This window comes from Tetrao urogallus (genome assembly GCF_951394365.1).
Source record: "Tetrao urogallus genome assembly, chromosome: 6".
Classification (NCBI taxonomy): Eukaryota; Metazoa; Chordata; class Aves; order Galliformes; family Phasianidae; genus Tetrao; species Tetrao urogallus.
In genome coordinates this window covers 40,542,865-40,566,159 of record NC_136819.1, presented here as the reverse complement: position 1 = coordinate 40,566,159, position 23,295 = coordinate 40,542,865, and the positions used below count along the sequence as shown (strand labels likewise).

The 23,295-nt window shown below is 36.6% G+C and overlaps 1 protein-coding gene across 8 annotated transcripts in view; it reads right to left on the bottom strand.

The window, feature by feature from the left end:
* Positions 1–23,295, bottom strand: part of NRXN3 (neurexin 3) — a gene marked incomplete at both ends in the record, with an annotated part of 895,090 nt that overhangs the window by 129,552 nt on the left and 742,243 nt on the right. For all 8 annotated transcript variants that reach the window (XM_079537660.1, XM_079537661.1, XM_079537663.1 and 5 more), the window contains one exon: positions 378–549. In XM_079537660.1, the coding sequence (XP_079393786.1) occupies positions 378–549 (172 nt within the window). The remainder of the gene's footprint in view (positions 1–377; positions 550–23,295) is intronic.

Below are 23,295 nucleotides of genomic sequence, written 5' to 3'. Positions count from 1 at the left end.
TATAGTCTGCATCTTGGGGGTGGCTAAATCCACCTCTCCTTCTTGCAAAGTGCATTCAAAACTTTTCTCTCTTAATTACTGAGAATATCACAAGTAGCAAAACCAAGTTTGTTGTTGAGTTTTTTGTTTTCGTTTTTTACTCTCTGCAGAACCAAGATTCACTTAGAGACCTCCATAATAGCAAAAGCTATGTGTATCATACCATACAGTTATAAAAGACCAACCCTGTGTTCTCCAAAAGACAAAACATTCACCACTAGGCTGGTCAGTTTAATATTGAGACGATTCTACAAAGTCTGATATGGTAACCACCTATGGTTAAATGTTATTTTGTAAATATGGGTAGACAGAAAGAGAAAAACAGAAAAAGCACGTACCTGTTGGATAGTGTTCATTCACTGGCCAGCTGTCAACTTGAAGCGTAGCATTGCCGCCATTCCTGGTAAAGCGCACCACATGGTATTTGCCATCATTCACAGGTGTGCTTTCCTCTTTAATAGAGATATCCACTGTGCCAATATTGAAGACTACGCCAATCTTGCCCTGTTCCTGAAAGAAAAAAAGAAAAAAAAAGCTTGCAAATTGCTTGCTATTAGGAGAATGTTCTGGCCCTGTAAATCTCTACTGGGTTATTGCGCCGGTAGATGGCACTGAAGAATACACAGAAGCATCATTTTGAATTTAGTCAAGATGCGCTTCATTGGCTTTGCTTCAAGGCTGACATTGTCTTCCACACTCTTCCTTATAGCTTTCACGTGAGCATAGCAACTTGCTTGCTCTCTTAAGTATTACAAAGTACAGTTAAGAAATCAGGCAATAAAACTAAGGAGATGTGAACAGTTACTTGAACAACAATTCCACTGATTAGTAGTTTCTTGTTCAGTTGCCATCTGAAGTACAGGCACATGCAGGCTGTATCCTAACTGTTCCACAAACGCAAAAATAGAACAGAATAAATAGCCTCCCTAAAACAAATAACGATGGGAATCAGCAGAGTGAATGTGTTTTCAAATATAATAGAATAAGAAATGAGCAAAAATGTACTAACCAGCTTTGGACATTTGAAGGAAGCTAATTGCTCCTAAACCAAATGGAAAATGCTACAGACCTTCAAAGGATTGGAGTGACTGCAGTCTTATTTTTCTATCTCACATGCTCCAAGCAATGACTTGCTCCCCCTAGCGATCTCCCAAAACTTTCCAAATGCAGTTAACAAGAATACATCTTCAAGCTTTCAGAAAGGAGATGTACAGTAAGATGGCTTCAGGGTTTATGAAGGCATACTACTATGTCTACAGCATGGATTCAATTCTGATTCAGACAGAACTAAAATTTTTCACTCAGAAAACCATTACATTTGTTACCACCCATACTATAAAACTGGCATTAGCCTTATTAGCTGTCTCAATGGAGAAATCTAAAAAGAAACAAAATGAGATAGTGGAAGGCCATCTCATAACCTCTTTGAAATAGAACTGTGGTGTACATCAGACCATCAGACTTTCTTGTTTTTCCTTTATTCTTTTTTTTTTCCTAACAGTCTACCTTACCTTATTCTTTGAACTGCAATCATAGAACCAAAGAATCGCAAGGTTGGAAACGACCTGCAAGATCATCTAATCCAACCACCCTCCCATTCCCAGTACCAAAAGCTACTAAACCATCTCTCGTAGCTCCTCGTCCAGGCGCCTCTTGAACACTGCCAGGGACGGTGACTCCACCACCTCCCTGGGCAGCCATTCCAGTGCCTGACCACCCTCTGAGAGAAAAAGTTTCTCCTAATGTCCAACTTAAACCTCCTTTGGTACAACTTCTGGCTGTTTCCTCGGGTGCTACTATTTGCCTGGGAGAAGAGGCCAGACCCTTTTTCATCACAACCTCCCTTCAGGAAGTTGTAGAGTGCAATGAGAGTCTCCCCTGAGTCTCCTCTTCTCCAGACTGAACAATCCCAGCTCCCTCAGCCACTCCTCATAAGACTTGTGCAATATCAATACTGCAGTATCAGTTGAAAAGGAAAACAAACAGTCCTATAACTAAAGAGATCATTAAAAAAACGGGACTGTGCCTGGATTACTTTAAATTTAGCACTGTAACAGCATATAAAGCATTTTCCCTCTTCTCCGAACAGTAAATTTTAGACTCTACTGCATTTATACTGGACAGCAAGAGTCTTACATTCATTCACAATACAATGTTTTGGACTGACTTCGTTATAAGATATAAATAATCTATTTTTTAATGGTGATAGGGGTAAGTTGATTGCAACATTTTATTGCAACCGAGAAATGCAGAAAATTGTGTAAAACACATCACAGGCCTAACTGAAAACCTCCTCCAGCTCTATACAGTCTCTCCTCCAGCAATGTTCCTTGTGACTTTCTGAGTTTTGCAGGAGCACGACTTTACCAGATTTTGATACTCATACTTCGATTGACCTGGATCTTGTCATGAAAATGGTTCTGTTCCAATTACCAGGATAGAACACAACATAATGCAATTCTCTGAAAGCAGAGCTATTGAAACCAAACTGCAAAGAAAGACTTGAAGGTATACAAGTCATAGTTTATTAGTTTATTCACGTTTTGTTGTTGTTGTTGTTCCGGTTTTAGTATCTCCAGGGCACAAGATTATCCCTGGAAAAAAAATCCAACTGTTAGTTTACTCATTACTGGTAGAAAAACAGTAAAACAAACTAGAAAGAAAAACCTACAGCAAAATACAATGACCACGGATACAGGGCAAATACAGGATTTATTTTCAAGATTTCTTCATCTCCAGTTTCCTCTATTACAACAACTAATTAAAAGCAGCTTTAATGAAAATCTTCCCTTTAAATTTGAAAGATAAACTTTACCACTAGCATTGAACATTTCGTTATGGACTTGGCCTCTATCACTCCATTCCCCATATAGCTAGCACATTTTCTTTCTATGTTACCAAACATGGATATTAACTAGACCTGCAAGTATACGATGAAGAAAGATGTATTTCAAAGCCACTATGTTTATTTTGTACTTAAATAAATAAATACCTTGCCAAAGTGAGGAAAAATCAAAATACATAACCACAGAGCTGCAAGTTATATGATCCAGAAGAACTCCAGAGAATTACAGTAGACTAGGCATTCCTTGCTATCAGCACTCGCTGATCTGCTCCAAACTTCTTATATGAAAAGGTGATCGCACATCCCTTGATATTGCTGCCCTCAAAAGCCACACTGCTTTCTCCTCACTTTCAAATTTTTTGGAGATAAAGTTCTGTCAGGAGGTTTCTAAGACATCAGGCAAGTAATTATCATTACTTAATGAATGATTGTAGATAAATTACATGTATAGAAATACTAAAAAGAATGTATAAAGCTCACTTTGTCCTCTCTGTTCTACACTACCATCCCCTTCAGGCCCTGGCAGCAATTCCTTGTTATATGCATTGCTCCAAAAACACTATGAATGTTATTAAATGACACGGGCTAATCTAGGTCCAAGGATCAGGAGATACGGAATCTTACCCTTAAGCATTATTTTCCTTTGGGCAACATTTTATTTTACCTTCTCATAAAATTGATTCTTCATCAGTAAAAGAGGAGTGACAGATATTTATCTTTCCAAGATCTACAAGCCCTGTAATCCAGACATATTTTTACCTAAACTCTGATAGCATTTTAATAATCCAACAATTACATATTGAAATTGGAAGGAGCTGACAGTGGCCTCTTAAAAGACCAATGACAATATTTGCCCCTCAGTTTCATGACAGAAAGCAATCTAACTGAAACAATGCTCTGAAGGAGAAGGAAATTATCATTTTAGTACAGAGCATCACAATGCACAAGCTGGAGATGGAGATTGTGAAATTCCAGCCATACACCAACAGCTGCACACGTTGTTTACTTTCAGAAGGGCTCTAACTTTTGGTCCTCACCTTTCAGCCATCTTTTTCTTAATCTAAAAGTCCAATCATCCAGACTGAAAGCAGACAGCTGTTCCCTGTGCGCAGAAAACATTTTCTCAAAAACTAAGAGAATATCAGGCAATAAAACAAATCCTATGCTGAGCTGCATCTGTATGAATAAATAGCAATTCTGTGGAAGAAACTCAGGACCCTTACTGATGCAAGAAAAAAGAAAAAAAAAAACTTCATTGAGGTGAAAGAAGATATACATGTCAGCTAATTTTGGCAGATTTTTGAGAGATATTATAAGCAGTAGGTCAACTATTGTTTTATACCTTCTTTTTTTACTGCTTCAAGATGTCAAACTAGATTCTCTAAATCCTCATTACAAAACTATAAAAAAAAAACCCAATACATACACAGAACAAAATAAATAGAAATTATTACTGTTAGGGGTCATGGTTTTTAAAAGAAGCAATTCTCACAGATACATAATTTATAAGGCTAAAAAGGACAAATGTTTTAATCTAGTCTGCTCTAAAATTTTATATGAGACTATATATCATGTCAGAATTGATCTTTTTTTGAACTATGGAATATATTCTAGAACAACATGTGATCGTGATCTGAATATTAACAGCTGAGGGAACAGTCATTACAACTGGGTCTTTTCAGTTACTTTTTTGATAATATTGGCCCACGAAATGTCACGAAAAAATCAGAAACCATTGTGAATTGGCCCAGTTACTTTTTTGATAATATTGGCCCATATTTGATAATATTGGCCCAGCCCATTTGACTGAACACAGTCAAAAAGGCAAGGGAAATGTCACGAATTATAAAGAAATGGAAATAGTATATAAAAGGAAAATCTCTGCTATAAGTTAATGGTCTACCTTTGACTTGAATTTTTGAACACAGTAAACAGAGCTTTATAAGCTCCCTCAGTAGCAGAAGAAACACAGAGGATTCTAAAAAATATCAAATTTGATACTGTATATATAAAAACAAAACCATTGCTATTATTTTAATAACTGGAAGAACTACAAATATTTACTAAAATCATTCAGTAACAAAATTTATTCAAAAGAAGTACAGAACTGAATCATGCAATTCACTATCACAATATGTGTTGGATGTGTAAGATACATTCAGAAATACACAAATTCATGGGAGGAAAGTCAGTCATGAACTATTGGACACAACAGTGCGAACATAATATCCTGCTCAGTAGATCCTTAAAAGCAGATCATTACTTTTTATTTTAATTTTTACCATCTATACTGAAAAGCATCTAGCTTCTGTAAATGGCTTGTTAGACTGTGATCAAGTAAAATTTTTTTTGAAGGCTATTACCAGTTCTTAGGCATTTCATAAAGAGGTAAAATGCTGAAATTAGCAAAGTTTAATGATAATCTAATCTTTTCTACTGAAAGTTTTGAATTGTGGCTTCAGTAAACATCTGCCAATGTCAGGCTTGTATATATAGTTCTGCTTTAAAGCAAGACAGTACTAGAGCAGATGATTTAAAGTTCCAGCTTCATCTTTCTGGGATTGCATACTCCCGCCAAACCCATATAATTTGCTACTTGTCAGGAACTTTATACATCACTACAGGTTTTTTGGTAACTGGTACACAATATACATAAAATTAAGCACAGGAATTTATTTGAAAGCTGATATCATTAACAAAGCCTGAGACCTTTTGAGATTTTAACTCACAGAAGCAATCTAGTCAGTACATGGCTGAAATGATTTATTTTCTATTTTCACTGCTTTTCAGTTCTACCTTCAACAAACCATTTGATTTGTCTTTCTGGATTACAAAGCCACTGGGTTATCATTCGGTACATTTGTATGATATCTAGCACAGTAGAACTCTGGTGTCCAGTCTGCCTCCAGATCTTGTAGTTGTACAAATAATTAACATCAACTTATGTTGTGATATATGGTATCATCACAACATTACTATGACTGGGCACATACTAAGCTTGCCTAAGCTAATTTCTTCAAAACCCGGGGAAAATGGTCATATCCAGTTTCTCTACTTAAATTTATTGAGCAAAGCCTAGCAGTCAGTGATGTTTAGTGGTCTTAAGAGGAAGGCTTGTTTTTGTGCTGCTCAACACCCAAATGTGTCTGATTTAATTTTTTCTTTCTCTCACCCAAGGAAGTATTATGCATTGCTAGCTAATTACCTGGCATCAAAATACAATTTAAAATTCATTCCAGTGTGTTAAGGTCACAAAATTGGTGGAAAACAATTGTTGTTACAAAGCTGGTGAAGCTCCTGCCATGAAACCATTAGTCTTCCTTGTGTAGGAATGTCACAACACAAGTAAGGAAACAGAAATTAACAACATGGTGAAAAGGAGGCAAAATGAATGATTAAAGCGATATCTGCCCATCATTTCACCGGATCATTTCAGATAGTTAATTTGTTCCCTTAGCTTACAACACGCGTCATGAAAGCCTGCCCTACATCATGGTATGAACTCCAACTATAAGTAGGATTAAACAGACTGCCCATGCATTTTCAAAATACTAATAGCATATTCTGGAAATTGCTGAGAAACAACACCTCTCAAATATGATGCTGGACTTGAGGAAAAAAAATCAGAAACCATTCTGAATGCTAATGTCAATTTTGATTTTTCTAAATGGCTGAGACAATACACACCATGTGCTGCATTTTAATTTTTAAGTAACCAAACACGTACCCCTTCTCCTGCATTGCTAAAGTCAGCTGATCAAAAACAGGCCCTGTACTATCAGGTAACTCACTTCTAAGACAAAAATGTCACTAGCTTCTAAAAATGTCACATGCACTTAATAAGGAAAAGTCTGTAGTGGGAAGTCAGATTTTAGAAGGACACAAGAACAAGCAACCCACTCAGCAGCAGAGATCTTCCAGGATAAAACGTCTCCATCCATCTCACAATGTCTCCATTGGAGTGTTAATCTGCTGAGTAACATTGCCAACAATTTATTCTGACAGAAGCTAAAGCGTCAGTTACAAAAATACAGTACCAGCAGCATAAAATAAACTGCATACCGTAACTACCAGGCTTCTTTATCAAGAGAATTGATACAATTGTTTGATGTCTGAGGATGCAGCATCTATCACACGCTCTGTAACAGCAATCAGAGCTGTCTGTCTCAATCCATAACCCATAGAAAATGAGCACTTGTCATGAAGATGGCATTAAAAAAGGACACTGCTGCTTGACAGGAAAGGTGATGAGAAATATCAACTTACCACCATCCAATTAGCCCAAGGAGAGCAGACAGAAAAGTGCAATGGCTGAGGAAACTTTGGACATAATTAATCTATTTAAAATTTGTTTTGCCTAGAGCATGCTTGTAAATTCTATTTTAACCTCAGTCATTAACAGTATTGCAGGGTTTCAGAAAGTTTCAAAAATGCATGTTTAAAGGTATCCTATTACACAGCACTGTAATATCACATATCTGCATATATCACATAGCACTGTAATATCAACATATCACTGCATTTTCCCTTTTCAGAGTGTTTACGTATAGATGTCTGACAGAGTTTAATGCATCCAGGGTCTACGTTGTATATTTCTTTTAAAAATAACATAACAGATTTCATGAACTACATATAAAATCAACATGTTGATTTTACAAGTAAAATCAAATTTTTAACACATAAAATCAAAGCATGTTGTAAACACAGCAGTAAGTCTTCCTTCCTAGACAAACGAGAAGTATGAGCTAAGGTTCAATAGGCCTCTCCAATCAGCCAAGGTAATGAAGAAAATAAGGGTATATGTAAATACAAACAGTGCCTGGATTATCTAAAAGGTTATTTCTAGCTTTTCAAAGCTTACTTTTTTTTTTTAAACTGCGAACTTATTTTAAAGAAAGTGTAGCATGGCTAGACTCCAGCAGAAAGCTTTTCCAATTTTGAATTGGTTTCTTAAAATTTTGCATGGGAGTAGAAAAGAGATAATATTATGCATGAATAGTATGTGAACACTGCAGTGTTCTACAGTACCGTACAATCAATATACTCGTATTTCTAATGAAAATTTCCAAAATAGTTATCTACAAATTTTAGTAACTTTTTATGACACAGCAGTACTTGATAAGGAACAGTGCAATACTGGACAGTAATGGTGAAAGAGAAGATAGACTGCTTTTGAACACATCCCACAAAGGAGACCACCAGTACTACCTGCATTTTGCACATGAGAAAACAGAGATAAAATAAACTGACTTGCCAAAACAAGCCATTTAGCTTGGAGAAATAAAAGATGTGCCTTATTTTATCTTTTTTCCAATGAGAGGCTGGGGAGTGGGCCCACAGTCATTTCTTCTTCCCACACAAATTACCTACCCAATGAGCTGACTGGAAGAGTCAATTAAATTGTAACAGGTTGATTGTGTGGAATACAAAATGAAGGAGAGATAAGGGTGATGGATGTCTCTGGCCAGGTATTACAGCTGTCGTCTGTGGCTGTTCTTCACCTAGATGGAGGACAGTATTGGTAGCATATGGCATGGGAGTTTGGACTTGGAAGGCAAATTGAGCAGACTATTAATAAAAGGAAGTAAAACCAAAGCAGTATGGTGGATAACAAACATGATAGACTGAACTATTCACCACTTTCCAAGTTTCTTCACCTCTATACCTTACCAAGATTCCTAGGATTCCATCTCCATTCCTATTACTTACCTTTTATTTCTGCCTGCAGCACAAAGGAAATCAGGAAGGTTTAACTGAAAGGTCTAAAAGTCAAAAAACTTTCCACTAGCTGCATCCAGGCATCAGTCACTGAGGCAGACTACCCAGGTGGAAGTCTCATCAAATACTATGAATATTGCTTTGCCTTGAAAGCCTTAACCATAACCGAAATAATCAGATACTTGAGAAAACAGTCATTTGGGTGCTTCAGTTGGTGGGTAAGTGTGATATGCAGAAGCATAAAGTAGTGGCAACTATCAGTCATCCCTTGGCTAAGATTTCTGTTACAGCCTTAACAGTAAAGATATGCCATATTCCTGTTTCCCAGGACTTAAAGAATCACATGATGCCCTCTACGTCACAGAGTCATTCTGCCACTGCTGCCATTAAGGCCATAATTTCTGGCACAATCTGTGATCTATGTTCCTAAGTAGTAATAGTTTAATGTCATTTCTTCTTCTCTTGAATGGTTTTAACACTGATCCTGTACAATCTTTCCTCTCATATGAACATACCCAGTTTGGGTTATTTCTCCTCCCAGAATACTCTTTTTTTTTCTTTCTTTCTTTCTTTTTGACAACTTTAATCCTCTTCATGTAAGACCATCTAAACTGCACTGTAAAATAGGAAGAAGCTTCTCTGGAGTCTGATGAAAATTTCAGAATATTTTGACCATCTCCAGATACAATTGGCATCGTATCTGTGTGGTATAATTTCTGAATCTTTACATCAGAAGATGAAAGGCTGGATTTAATTGACTCTCTTGCTGATAAGCTAATATCAAATAGATCATTAACGATGACTGGTTTTTTCAACCTTACAGATAGGTTTGTTTATGGTCATGCATAGTAGTGTAAAAAGTCAGAATCCAGATCCCTTCAATGTCTCTGCTATACCTGTGCCATGGGTAGACTGTGGTCTTCAAAAATGTTTTAAAGAGCAACTATATCAGCCAGCTCAGTAGAAACATTAACAATGCTAAATTGAAATCAACATCAGAAATATAGGCACTTAACTCCTAGAGCTTTAAGAGACAAAGAAAAGCATCTAAAGACAATAAGCATCAGTATCCAAAAATATATTATTTTGCAAATCCATGTGCATTCTGTAAATCAGTGTGACCCAGCTTTACCAAGCTGCTGTATAAAGGAAGCTGCACCAACAAAACAAAGAAAACAGTACATGTACAGATATGGGTGCGCAACAGAAAATCAGGAGAGCTAGCATGGGTACCATGTATTTGTAACCATCTTGTGTTCTATTTTTTCTCCTAATACAGAAGAAAGAGTAGAAAAATACAACAAAATAGGCTGTGCCTGTTTTCTGTAATACTCCTGTTAGTCTCTGCGGAATTACGCTGTTCCACTGAATAAACATCATTATCCATAAATTGCTTTGTATCTCGTTACAATGTAAAATCAGCAAAGACTTTACTTCAGAAAATGGATATCATTTTTGGGGGAAGTGAGTAATATGAATAAGTTTATGCAGATCACCATACAGCGGTTATGCTCTGGTAACATACAAGAATGCATTACATGACATAACTGCAAAAAGCTCTAGACAATACAAATAACATCAGTCTGCATGCAGGAGTAACCAATATTATAGCTTCGGGGGTGGATAAAACAAGCAGACTGTGGCTCTGTATCATGATATTGTAATGTTCTTTTCTCACACTAGAACACAAGTTAAACTAATTACAATCCCATAAACAGATGGATACAAATGACAGTGTGATGCACAGCAAATTCCTAAGACAGGGCTCTTAAAGTTTCAGAACTTCTCAGCCTCAGATGTCACATACTAGCAGAGAATTATCCCAATGCTTGCAAAGAAGCCATCAATCAATGGTCAGAAGACTTCAGGGAGTGCAAAAGCTTTTTCAACATTTCAGGATATATATATATCCTGAATATATATATATATATATATATCCTGATATATATATGTATATATATATATATATATTTTTTTTTTTGTAAGACGAGCATAAAAGATTTCAAAAGAAAACACATTATACAGATTATGTTGTTTGGTTTTCCTGTAGAGAAAACCTGTTCCTGCTTCCATTTTGTCTTTTTATTTTTTATTCTTTCCCTTCTTTCAAAGAAGGAAGAGGAAAAGACAACAACATGAGATAAAGCAGAAATATTCTTAAAATTTATGACTAAAATCAAGATATGTTATCTGAAGACAACTTTCTAGAACAGAAATAAAAAACCAATTTCAGTGGAACATATTAAAATTTTAAACAAATGTCCAAAATGAGCCTTATTTTTATTTATTTAAACCTTTTCTTCACAATGAAGGGCGTGAGTTTCTCATCTGGAATTAGCAGCAGAGCAAGCCTCCTTGGTAACTGGTAACTAGTGGCTTCTACTATTATCCTAAAATAAGACATACCATTATAACCTTTCTCAGTGTCACGTACTTTCTCAAAACCCTCATGGCTATTTCTAAAGAGGTTAGCCTTCCTTAATATCCCTGCCAAACTTTAGGAATGATATCTCAAAAGACTAACAAGAAGAATTACTATCACAAGAGATAACATTGATGTCCTTCTAATAAAGACTCTTGTTGACAGTGAAGCATGTGCTAAGCAGTGGCAAGGGAAAGCTGAGTATGTTCCCTTCTGGAGTTTGTTCAAAACCAGTGGAAGCACAAATAGCGTACCTATAAGAAAGAGCCTGGGCATACACCCCAAATATGATATTAATTCTTCGTAGGTTTAGTCACGTTAGCAGATTTATACAGTTTTCTGCTAGGACTCAACATTTTCACTCACTGTAACTATGGCAATGGAAGAGAAAAAAAATGTATTGCAAACAAATTTTTTCAAATACTGTTATTCAATTGTTACAGCTTTTTAGTGCTTTTAAAAATGCATTTACCAATTCACTTTTTCCACGATACACTTTCAAGAGACCTCATCTTGGATTGCTTGGGAGTTATTTTATTCTTAATGTAGAATGTTAAATACTCAAGGATGCTCCTGTAATGTAATGATTCAGAATCCCAGCCAGTGGTTAACAGCTCTGCTTCAAGGTGGTACTGAATATACATACTTTCTCAGCCTTAAGGAATGCATTTCTTCCTTTCTTTGTTAAACTGAGTAGGTGGCTTCAAGAAAAGGAAACATGAACGTCTTGCCCTCTTTTCTAGTAAATGCTTCACAATGAGAATAACTTGAAATGTAAAAAAGCTTGAAAGACACTTTATTGTTTTAGTCAGAGATGTTAATGGCAATGGCTGCACTTAAGAAAGAAAAGAAAAAAAAAAAGATGAAGGAAACAAAAAGTCAGCAGCTATGTCTTGATCTGGATCAAAGAGATAGAGAGGGAACTGTGCCAAGTATCTCCTGTGAAAGTGTTTCCCAGTTTTCTGTATACTCAATTAGGTATAAGGAACTCCATTGTGCTTTTCAGTGCATACTAAAAACACTATTTTTTGAAGATCTGCAGTTTTATAAGCATGATTAACTGGGATGAGACCCTTAACTCATTTACTGTAGACTACGAAATAGCTACAGAAGAACTGTGTTCTTTTCATACCTTTGTGGATTGAATTAAATTGCAAATTAGAAAGGAATAGCATTGTTGAATCCTTGATAGGGATGTTTATCTGAAAACATTCTGGCTTAAAAACTGTTGCTTTAAATTGATTCTCCAAGCCTTAACACTATTAACAGTTGAGCACTGGGTATACTTCATTATTTTCTGAGATTTACCTGTGGCTTATTTGCAAAAGCCACCTTTCTATCACTGTATTGACACACAAATGGAACCTGCACTTAACCCTGCCACATTTGCTAACTGAGCACAAATCAAAGATTTCCACTCTTCATTGTCAAAAAGATGAAGATGAACTATTTTCTGTCCAACTCAAACAGCACTTGTGCATCCAGGTTAGCCATCTACCAGAAATGATGTAAACCGCAGCATCAGGTCCTGACCACAAACACATCAGAACATTTCCCTGCTTTGACTTCAGATGAGTGCAGGTGAATACTTTTCTTGCAATGGCGAACAACTTTGGGAAGAACATTCTGCAGTTTCCTTTGTGTATGTTGTTTTCTCTTTCAGGGCTTTACAGAGACTAAGTTATAGCATAGCATAGAGCTTTTTGTCTTGCACACTAAAGCTGGAACAATGATCTGAATTTCTCCTTCTTAAAAGGCTATGGAAAGGAAGAATGAAGGAAATAACGGAGGAGGTCAATCCACAAAAGCATCAACATCGTGTACCAAACTACTACTTCTAGCATAGATCAGTGCTTCCACCAAGATTCTGAGATGGCTCAAAAAGAAAATAGATGCAATGACTCATGTTACTAAAGGTACACTGCTCATAATCAGAGCCATTTCCTAGACCGTTAAATCAGCAACTTTCATGAACACTGAATTAAATACATCTTAAGTGGTATTTCAGAATTACAGTTGGTTACATTTGGGCCTGCTGACCTTAATAAAACCATCTTAAGTATTATCTTTTTAATTAAGGTAATGGTAAAGCTCTGAGGATGAGTATTATTTTTCACTTCATTAATTTTATTGTTAACTTGCAGAAGAGATATTGAAACAGATTAGCAAAGCAGCAAGACAGAGGGGACATTTCAGGTGGTCTGAACTGTACTACAGTAGTCCTAGGTCCAGACTCTTAGTGCCAATCAAGCCCTTGGCACAGGAACCCTGTCTCCAAATTGTTCAGCACCACAGTTCCAAATACAGCCAATAGCTAATCTACCAGCAGTCAGTCTGACAGCCACACCAGCCTGCCTGGTTCCCTGGTCTCCACACAATAGAGATGCTATTTTTTAATAAATGCAGGAAAGACTTTTTTTTTTTTTTTAGAGGCAGATGGCTGTTCTGCAAGTTCCCTTTCTGTTGGCTGTTAAGGAATTAGGAATTAACATTCATACAGATTAAAAAAAGTATCTAAGGATGCAGTTGTCTTTTTGAGAAAACAAGAATGCAGACTCTCCCACTCCAGTACATACAATGAAAAACATATGCAAGAACCCAAACATAGTTACGCTTGTTTTTGTGTTAGCTTTCCTTAGTGAAAGTCGTTGGCCTAGAAATCACCTTCTGGAATGGGATGATAATTTTTCCACATTAAAAATTAGCATTATGAATGTAAGGGCATTTCGTATAAGCCTTCCTCACTGATTTGGGTACTAATTACATAAATAGTAAGAATTTAATTGTTTTTTTTCTTTCATAATTAGGGTCATCCAACCCAACCAAAACACACTGAAGATTCTTTGTTCTTCACAGCTGTAAGAGAAAAATGCTAACTAAGAGTAAGGCAAGTAAAAAAAATTCCCTTATGTTCTCATTTTGCACATCACTCTTGCTCACAGGATTTATTACGTCTTAAAGGAAAAATTCTCACTGAATCAACTCCTGAAAACACTGGTAACATGTCACTGCCTTCTACTCAGCAGGTGAAAAGGGACAACCATTTACTCCAGTAACTGCAAAACCACAAATCATCTGCGTTTGTGAAAGGAATCATGGTTTAATAAATAAATTACAGAGCTGCATGTCAGAAGATCTTAATCCATTCTCCTTATGCTGGAAGGAACTTGTTACATGGCTTGCAGGAAGATATCTTTATATTTGATATCAGAACAATGTTATTTTTATTAAACAGTGCTCAGAGATCCCAGAATGGGAGAAGTCCTGACAACTGCAAACTTCATCCAAGAAATTCTGACCTCTTACCAAAACGTTTGCAAACGTGTTTGCAGGCTGAACAGCTCCTGATAGTGGGGTAGCTTGTTTACCTGCTCAGTCCACACATTCTGTCTGCAGCTGTTCTCAAGGGACACATATAATCACCACATTTGTCGCGATGGCAATGGCGATAATGATACTGTATGCACTAATGAAAGGCATGTGCGCATTTCGCTTTCTGTAAGGCTTGGTGCTTGGGCAATGCTGCTTGCCAGCTGCCTCTGTCCACAGCACAACCTGTAATTTAGTTAACAAAATGAGCCATTTCGGAGATCAATCATTATCCTGACTGTCTTTATCCATTTACTGTTGCTGCCTGTGATAAATACAGCACGTTTCACAAACAAGGTCTTTTTCCATTGAAAAGGATGTAAAATAAACAAAAAAATTTAATACGCCTATTCAGAGCTCTTTGTCACAGTAGTGGAAGTTGTGCCACTTTTCACCTGTGAAGTTCAGCAGAAGTATCTTTGTGACATGTTCTCACACTCAATTTTTACATCTTCTAAGCCATCCCTTCACCTCCAGCTCCCTTGATGTTTTTACAGAATTTAGTATGGTATGACCAGAAATTCTCACATGCTGTTTTATGCTTTACAACCTTCCAGTTTTCAGATCCAGGTATGCTATAAAATCTGTTATTTTCATAGGTAAATGAACTCCAGGGCTCAAACAGCATCAGTGGCCTTAAAGAAACAATGTCTAATGCTACTGATGTTTCACCTCCCATTTACGTGATAGTTAAGGACTGAAGTCAAAACTTTTCACTGATTTAGTTTTTCCCTCTCTTGATGGAATAGGTATATCAGAACAAAGCTCAGAGTTCAATAGTGCAGAATACAATACCAAGCACAAATCAGTTCACATCATGGTCTAAATCTTGAACTTCTCATGCAGCTTCCCCTCAGTGTATATTTGACATTTGGTGTTGCATCCTGTCTTAATTCAGTTTCCATTTATTCCACTCCTATCAACCAAAGGGAACTTATCTTTTAGAACTACAAGGATTTGGACATCACAAAGAAGAGGTAGAAAAGAAGCTGTGTTTTAGCCCTAAAGTCTTTGGAGTACTGTCAGAAGAGCCCTAATTCATTTTTGAGTGCCTACTTGAGTCTTCCATTGTCACTGCTGATGAGTATACGCTCCTTGCACTGTGAACACAATCAGCTTAGGTTCTGAAGACTCTCCAGCTAGTCCTATAGTCCTAACCTCACTATGCAGACTTCCCCCACTTGGCTTCTTCCTGAAAATTCTAACTTCAAAAGAAAATTGAACTACAATTGAAATAAAGATACGGTACTGGAACACAGAAAAGGCATGTTGCCAGGCCTGGCTTTTCCTTATTCATGCAATAAGAGTAATCATGTGCTATCATCTAATAGGAGCAGCGCACAGCTTACCTCATAAATAGCTGTGAAGAGCTGTGTTAATGAAAGCTGCGGGAATTGTTGATATAGATAATTCTCAGAATAAAATATAAATGACGGTGGTCCTAAAAACAGTTACTTATGTACTTTAATTTTAAAAGCAGAGTTGATTTACTAGGAAATTATTCAATTTTTTATAGATTATCTTACAGAGTACAGACAATACCAGAAGGCAATATATACTAATTTTTCCCACCTGCTTTTTTTTTTTTCCTGCAAGATATATACGATGCTCCTAAGAATAAGAGATATGCCTACCTTGCCAGACAAAGTAAAAGAAGCTACTATCATACATTATTAATATACAAAAATATAAAACCAATATTAATTCTATGAGTAATCAAATGTGCCAGGATTTCTGCATTTATAAAGACACAACAAAGCACCACATAACAGAAAACAAATGTCAGCTAGAATTTCAAAAGGCTTTTTTAAAAAGCACTCTACCAAAAGACGCTACAAGAAAATTATAATACGAGAAAAAGTTCTGTAAAAAGTTAGAAACTGATAAAAAAAAAAAAAAGACAGGAAACAGAATTTGGGACTAAAATTGTTGGTTTTGTTTCTCAATATGCCAAATAAAACAATGGAGAAGTTCTGTTTAAGAAGCCCTGTCTCACATAATTGTCAGTACTGTGGAAAAGAAGTAAATAACAAAGAAACAAATTCACAGCTGGCATAAAATTATTTAAGTTATTTCTTAGGAGGAGGCCTATGAAAATGGTCTACACAATGGTAAATTAAATTTACTGTTGACAGATGCAAAAAAATGCATTCTGAAAATAACTAATAATCCATATCTACTGCTGAGTTCCAAATTAGTTGGAAACACCAAAGAAATGGCCCTATACACATTTCTCAACCTGTTCAGGCCTGAACATGGGATATAATAATAGGACAAAGATCCTAAATGAGGAAAAAAACTCAGCTAGAAAACCTGAAAATACTCTTTGAATTTATTTTGGATAGAATGGCTTTTTTTCATTTTGTTTTTGAAAATTCTCCTCTTTTGTTCCCCACTGTTGATATAAGCAAGTTTTTACATTAAATTTTGGCAGACACTGACCAGAGATAGAACATTAGCAGATCATGGGATTAAAAAATTAAAAAAAACCCAAAACACCAAAAGAGAAAAACTAGGAAAAATATGTCCACAGGTATGTCTACATGTGAGGAGGCTGTAGCATCATCTACTCCGGAAATTTCAACACGTCCAGATGGATCTTGGCTAGGTGAATCCTGTTCTGAAGAATAATAATCGTGCCCATGGTATTATAATGCAATCCAGTTTTGCCTCTGACAGTACTTCGTCAAGGTGTACACAGGCAAGGTACATATTCAATCATCTTTCATTTCGCATTTGATTTCAAAGGAGTCATTACTCAGATTCGACTCATAGATTTTCCAGATTGTGACACATCTTTGATGGGTGGATGATTCACATCAAATGAACCAAAGCCATGCACAGGCTCATATCAGTGCTAGTAAGATGCTCAAAGCACAGGAAAAATATGTTTCTTTCTCAGGGGATACCATTCACAGTAAGGCAAAAGACAAGCCTACTTGGCTTTGTGGGCGATACAAACAATGGAGACAGTATTCACATTGCACTAAGTGTTTTGTAACAACTTGTGAAGTAGGGAATGTGATCTGTCAGAGGAACGGATGGTGTAGGAAGAACTAATGATACTCTGAATTTTTCCCAGAATAAGATTTGGATAAGCATATAAAAGATACGAAGCAGTAAAAGCATATGAGAAGAGGAGACTACAAAAAATGACTTCTTCAACTCGTGGAGCTTCCTACTGACACAAGTTGACTAAAAAACACAAACAGATAAACAGCAACAACAAAAACCAAAGGCAATCGCCAGAACAAACAAACAAAAAACAACAGTAACGAAAAAAGAACTCCCCACAAATAGGGCAGCAAACTCACTTCAGGACGTGATCTGGTTTAAGCAGACATGAGGCTTCTCAGAACTAGGGTAGAAAAGAAAGCCCAAACAACTCCGAGTTTTTTTCTTGTCTTGACCTATACAAGCATTTGCAGTTATGCAATTGTAATGAATCTTGAAAGTTACTAGAACAGGATCATTACATTTTTAACTGCCCCTACTGGGATAAAAATAAGAGCAACATGCAACAGTCAGGAATGATCTCAACAGTCAAAATGAAGTAATATTACTAACAGAATCAGTACTGAACCACAAAGACTCTCTTGCTCCTGCACAACGTAAGAAGACAAAACTCTGATGTCAGAAAAAAAAAACATAAAGAAACAGAGGAAAGAATGAGTTAGAAATAGCCTTCAGAGCAGCAGTCATTTTCAGACTCTTATTAATAGCCTAAGAGATCAAATAATGGCAAAGGGGAGAGGATTAGTAAGCAGACGAATTTTATTCCCATATCTAGCTATATGCTGGATATACAACTGAGATCTGTTTAGGATGATCATGTTTTGGATGTCATCTACCAATCCACATCCCTGTCAGAAGAGTGCACCTTTTGCATGCTTTAAACTCAAGAAGATCTGATGACCTGGAGAAATTATGACATGAAAAAATAGGCTTAAAAGTAAGTATGACTGTGAATGAGCTTAGTGGACTAAGAAATAGGATGTTTGACATATCTATATATCAAAAAGAGAAGATAGGCACTACCACTTTGTCTTTTCTCCCCTTGCCTCCACAGTTCATCAAAATAACTCCTTATTAATGTACCAGGAGAAGACATTTCACATTTACTCCTTAAGATCAACCTGACAACTTGCCAGCTGTTTCTGTATTACTCTCCCACAACAGTATGAGTAATCCAGGGAATGTTCTCACTCTCTACCAGCAGAATGGTTACCTGCTGTTCATTCCTCCTAATCTGCTCCATGAGCAGGACGTGCTATGTTCCACATACTTTGCAAGCCATTAATTTTGATATATTAGCACAATTTTTACAGGATTTAGTGTGGTATTCATACTAGAAGTTCTCATGGCAGGAAAACAGACTCCCAACTTCTTATTTCCAGTATCCCTGCCCCAAACATATTATGGTCATTTCTCAGTGTTATTACAATACACAGCCTGAAGAAGAAATTTGTGGGTCAATATATATTTCCACTGTCTTCTGAAACAGTAGAATAGAATTACTGAGCAATGAATAAGGGATAAATGTAGTCAGCTTGGGGAAATGCACTCATCTCTTGGAGTGGATCCAGGGGATGGCCATGGAGATGATCAGAGGGCTAGAGCACCTCTCTTATGAAGAAAGGCTGAGGGAACTGGGCTCATTTAGCTTGGAGAAGGCTCCAGGAAAACCTCATTGTGGCCTTCCAGTACTTGAGGGGGCTTACAAGCAGGACGGGAGCAGACGTTTTACACAGTCTGATGATAACAGGACAAGGGGGAACGGTTTTAAGCTAAAACAGGAGAGATCAAATTAGATGTTAGCAAGAGATTTTTCACTCAGAGGGTGGTAAGGCACTGTCATGAGCTGCCTAGAGAAGCTGTGCATGCCCCATCCCTGGAAACATTCAAGGTTGGATAAGGCTCTGAACAGCTTGATTTAGAGTGGAGCACCCCTGCACATCACAGAGGAGTTGGAACTAAATGATCTTCAAAGTCCCTCCCAACATAAGCCATTCTATGATACCATGATCTCTTATAAGCAAATACTGGTGTTCAAGAGTGAAAGATAAGTGCAAAGGACACCAAAGACCTGTGGGTCTTCTACTTTCATAAAATAAAACTTTTAGAAAAAATACTCTAAGAAAGACACTTCCTAGGACATGAGCCAATCCTTATAGATATCAGTAACTTATCTTGGTTTGCATCACATCATCTAAAGTCTCAAAGTCTGAAGAAAGTACATTTGGTATTCAAAATCAATAGCTGGAAGGACACTTGAAAAACAATGACATATACCCCAAATTCTCTGGTGTAGGCTCATAGGCTAACACTTGCTATGTCCCTTTATATTAGCTTGATGAAAGTTAAGAGACCAGAATGCGTGCAGCCTCATTCAACAAGATATTTATTATCTTTTTTCCCCCTCTCTGAGAAAAAAAAAAAAAAAAAAAAAAAAAAAAAAAAAAAAAATCTTTCTCGCATTGTCTACACCATTTACTATCTTCAGAGTAATTGTGCCCATATAGGTAACAGGCCTGGGGGATTTGTTTGCCCACAAATGCAGGCATGTCCTAAAATGGAGAGCCAGACTTCCAGTGTGTTTGCCAGTGTCATACAACTGGTCTTTTCTGAAATGCTACAAAACAGAAAGAGAAAAAAGTAAAGGCAGTGTTTGCCAAATGGCATCTTCTGTCACATGTACATACGGATCTGGACAGTCGCTTGGGTGCAGCATAAAAAGCTATTAGCATCAGAACAAAAACAGGCATCCAATTTCCCCACCCACCCAGATGGAAGAAAATAAAGCACCTCACCAGTAATGGTTTTCAGAGAGAAAAGGATACAAAACAGGAAACAAAACAGGACAGACTTCAACAGCATCCTTTTTTTAGTGTATTTTTGTCCTCTCACTCTTTTAGTGTCTAATCCATAAAAGAATCTAAATCTCGTATAAAAAAAAACCACCTCTGTTCCTGGATGCACTTTAAAGGCAAAGCAATGTGAACAGAGGAAAGCACTGTAGCTAATAAAAAGGACTTTCCTCTCTCATTCTTTGTAAGTAATAGTATCCAGCATACCCAACAAATGGAAATAGATAATAGAAAAGAAGGAAGGCTCAGGATTGAAAATGCATTGCATAGGCTTCCTCAAGCTCTTTTGAAGCTTTTGACTATCTCCCTGGAGCTCCCTTGAAATAAGGTGATAATGTCAGCACTAATGATACTGATAACACTAACAGTAATAGTTTATCTTATGGCAAAACAAGAAGAGACCATCAGAAAAGTGGCCATGCTGCTTTCAGTGATAGGACAGCAGTTGTAGCATAAAGGAAGTAATATATGACACAAGCAAGCAACACAATGGAATGCAAGAAGGGTGATGTTTAGTTTCTCTTCAAAAATGGCTTTATTAGCAGCAGATCAGATAATGAAAGAATACTGGTGGAAGAGACAAGGAAATACAGACCAAGACAAAGTCTCAAGAGGGAAGTAGTAGAAAAGAGATGGATTAAACTACCCAACAACAGAGATGGTAGGAAATCTTCAGTTTTTGTGTTCTCTTTATTTCTCTTTCTTTTGAAGAGAACAGAATAACATACTGTAATACTCCACAGTGTTGTGGAATAGTGTACTGGACCTCCAACAAAGTCCACAACACAGCACAGTTTCTATTATTATTACTGTTTAATAAATCTTCCTGTATTACAAACACACAGCCCCCAAAACAACACAAAGCATTCTAAAACCAGGACATAGCAAACTGGCTATCAGTTAAATGAAGGCACAGATGAAATTTGCAATAAAAATTGTTGAAGCAATTTTGGGCTTGGGAATTAATTTGCTACCATGAAGCCAGTTCTCTCTAAAAAATACTGGGAAGATGCCATAATGGGAAATAGAGGTTTCAATTTCAGGTGCCAAATGATTACAGCTCAGTCTGAACTGGGCTAAGGAATCAGAGATAGCGGACATTTTGCTGTGAAAAACATGAACAGGTATTGAAAGAACATAAGCAGTTAGAATATCAGTTCTACCATCAGTCTTAAATGGATCGATCATCTTCAACAAGATTCAACACCGTTTTAAAGCTGTTTTGTTTTGTTTTTTTGTCTACTCTGAAACAAAGAGAAGGGTTTTTGGGTATCCAGTTTTAATAGATTTGAGTGCTGGTTTCAGGATCCTGGTAGCTTCAAGTAACTACAACACCTGGAAATGTCCTTTCCTCAGCTCCTTTCCAACTTATCATACATTGTTGGACAAAACAATATTGCAACCAAAACCAAATTTCATACTCAATGTTTGTAAAAATTTAAAATGAGACCCACACATATTATTGCTATCAAGACTTGCTGTAGGAAAGTTACAGTCAGCATTTCATACAAAAAAAAAAGTTAAAGAGCAGCTGTGATTGGAGAAATATAGTTAAAGACAACGCTAATAACAACCAAGAAATGACTGACATTTACACATTTCCAAAAGCTTATTTAACCTGCGTAGATTGGTTGTTAAGCAAACTCCATTCACAGAGCTAGAATCTGCAGACATCAGATAAGAACTGAGACAAATTTTAATGATTGTGTTTCTTAGAATGTATCTGTTCCTTTCAGGAGCTCATTTTGATTTCAAACAACTGTCCCAAAGATTTATCTTTGATAAGGCACAGCTGCTGGTTGCAACAAACTCTGTGGTCATTTTGCACTTTTATGTTGCCTATTTTTTAGCAGAGATTAGATTCTCTGTAGTTTTAACCAAGTGTGAATATCTGAATTAAGCAAAGTTTCTCTCGTTACCTTCCTGAGAAGGGTAGCTGCAAGAAATGAGAACATACTGTAAGTACGGAGATTACATCTGACTGACGCCAAGACTATTAAACTGTGGAGGTTGCTGCCGAATGAAAATACAACTCACCTTCAAGGAAACCATTAATATGGACAATAAGTTATCCATCTCCTTATATGGTGCCAGAAAACATTAAAAAAAGTTCTCACTGTGTGTAGGAGTAAATACTGTACAGGAGATACAGTAAGCACCAGAATCTCACATGGTGAATCGTGAATACCACATCCACAATATGTAAGCATGACTCACTGATCTATCTGGACAGATGTACTGCACTGTTACTGAAATGAGATGGAACATTATAGATCCTTAAAAGCAAATAGCAACATCAAACAAATTTAAATCAGGAAGAACTTACTTGTTTTACCTAAGAATTGCAGAAATTAATTATAGCATAATCTAACACATATGTCAAGCAAATATATTAGTCAGTACTCTTGGTTTCCTAGCATGTCAGATTAGTGCTCCACTCTAAACCTCCTTGATACACAATGTATCTGTATGCGATCTAGTACAGGGGGCATCCAATCTTTTGACTTGCCTGAGTCACAATCAGTGAAGAGGAATTGCTTTGGGCTACATATAAAATATATAATATGGTTAATGTATACAGGTAACAAAATATCTTCAATTTTTCTTATATTTTTATTAAAACAAAAAAGAGAGCAACAAAGGCATAAAACTAGTGGGATATTTGACCTTGCTAAAATCATGTAATAATTTTAAACATTTACAATCTTCTGGGGCTGCATTATTAGCTACCCAAGATTGCATGTGGTCCAGATGCTGCAGGTTGGACAAGTATGATTTAGGAAGTACCCATATAAACACAAAATAAACTACCATTAGGTTTTGAAAAGTACCAGGATCACAAGCAGGTGCAGAACTTCTGCAGTTGCACATATCCTTCAATGAGATACAGAAGAGATCTACGAAATAATGAAATATATCAGTAGTATGTCACCCTGAACTGCCAGATATCTACTACATTACCAGAACTTCTTTGCATGGAAAGATGGGATTTCTCTACTTTAGCCACTTAGAAAACAAGACACCTACTCAAAGTT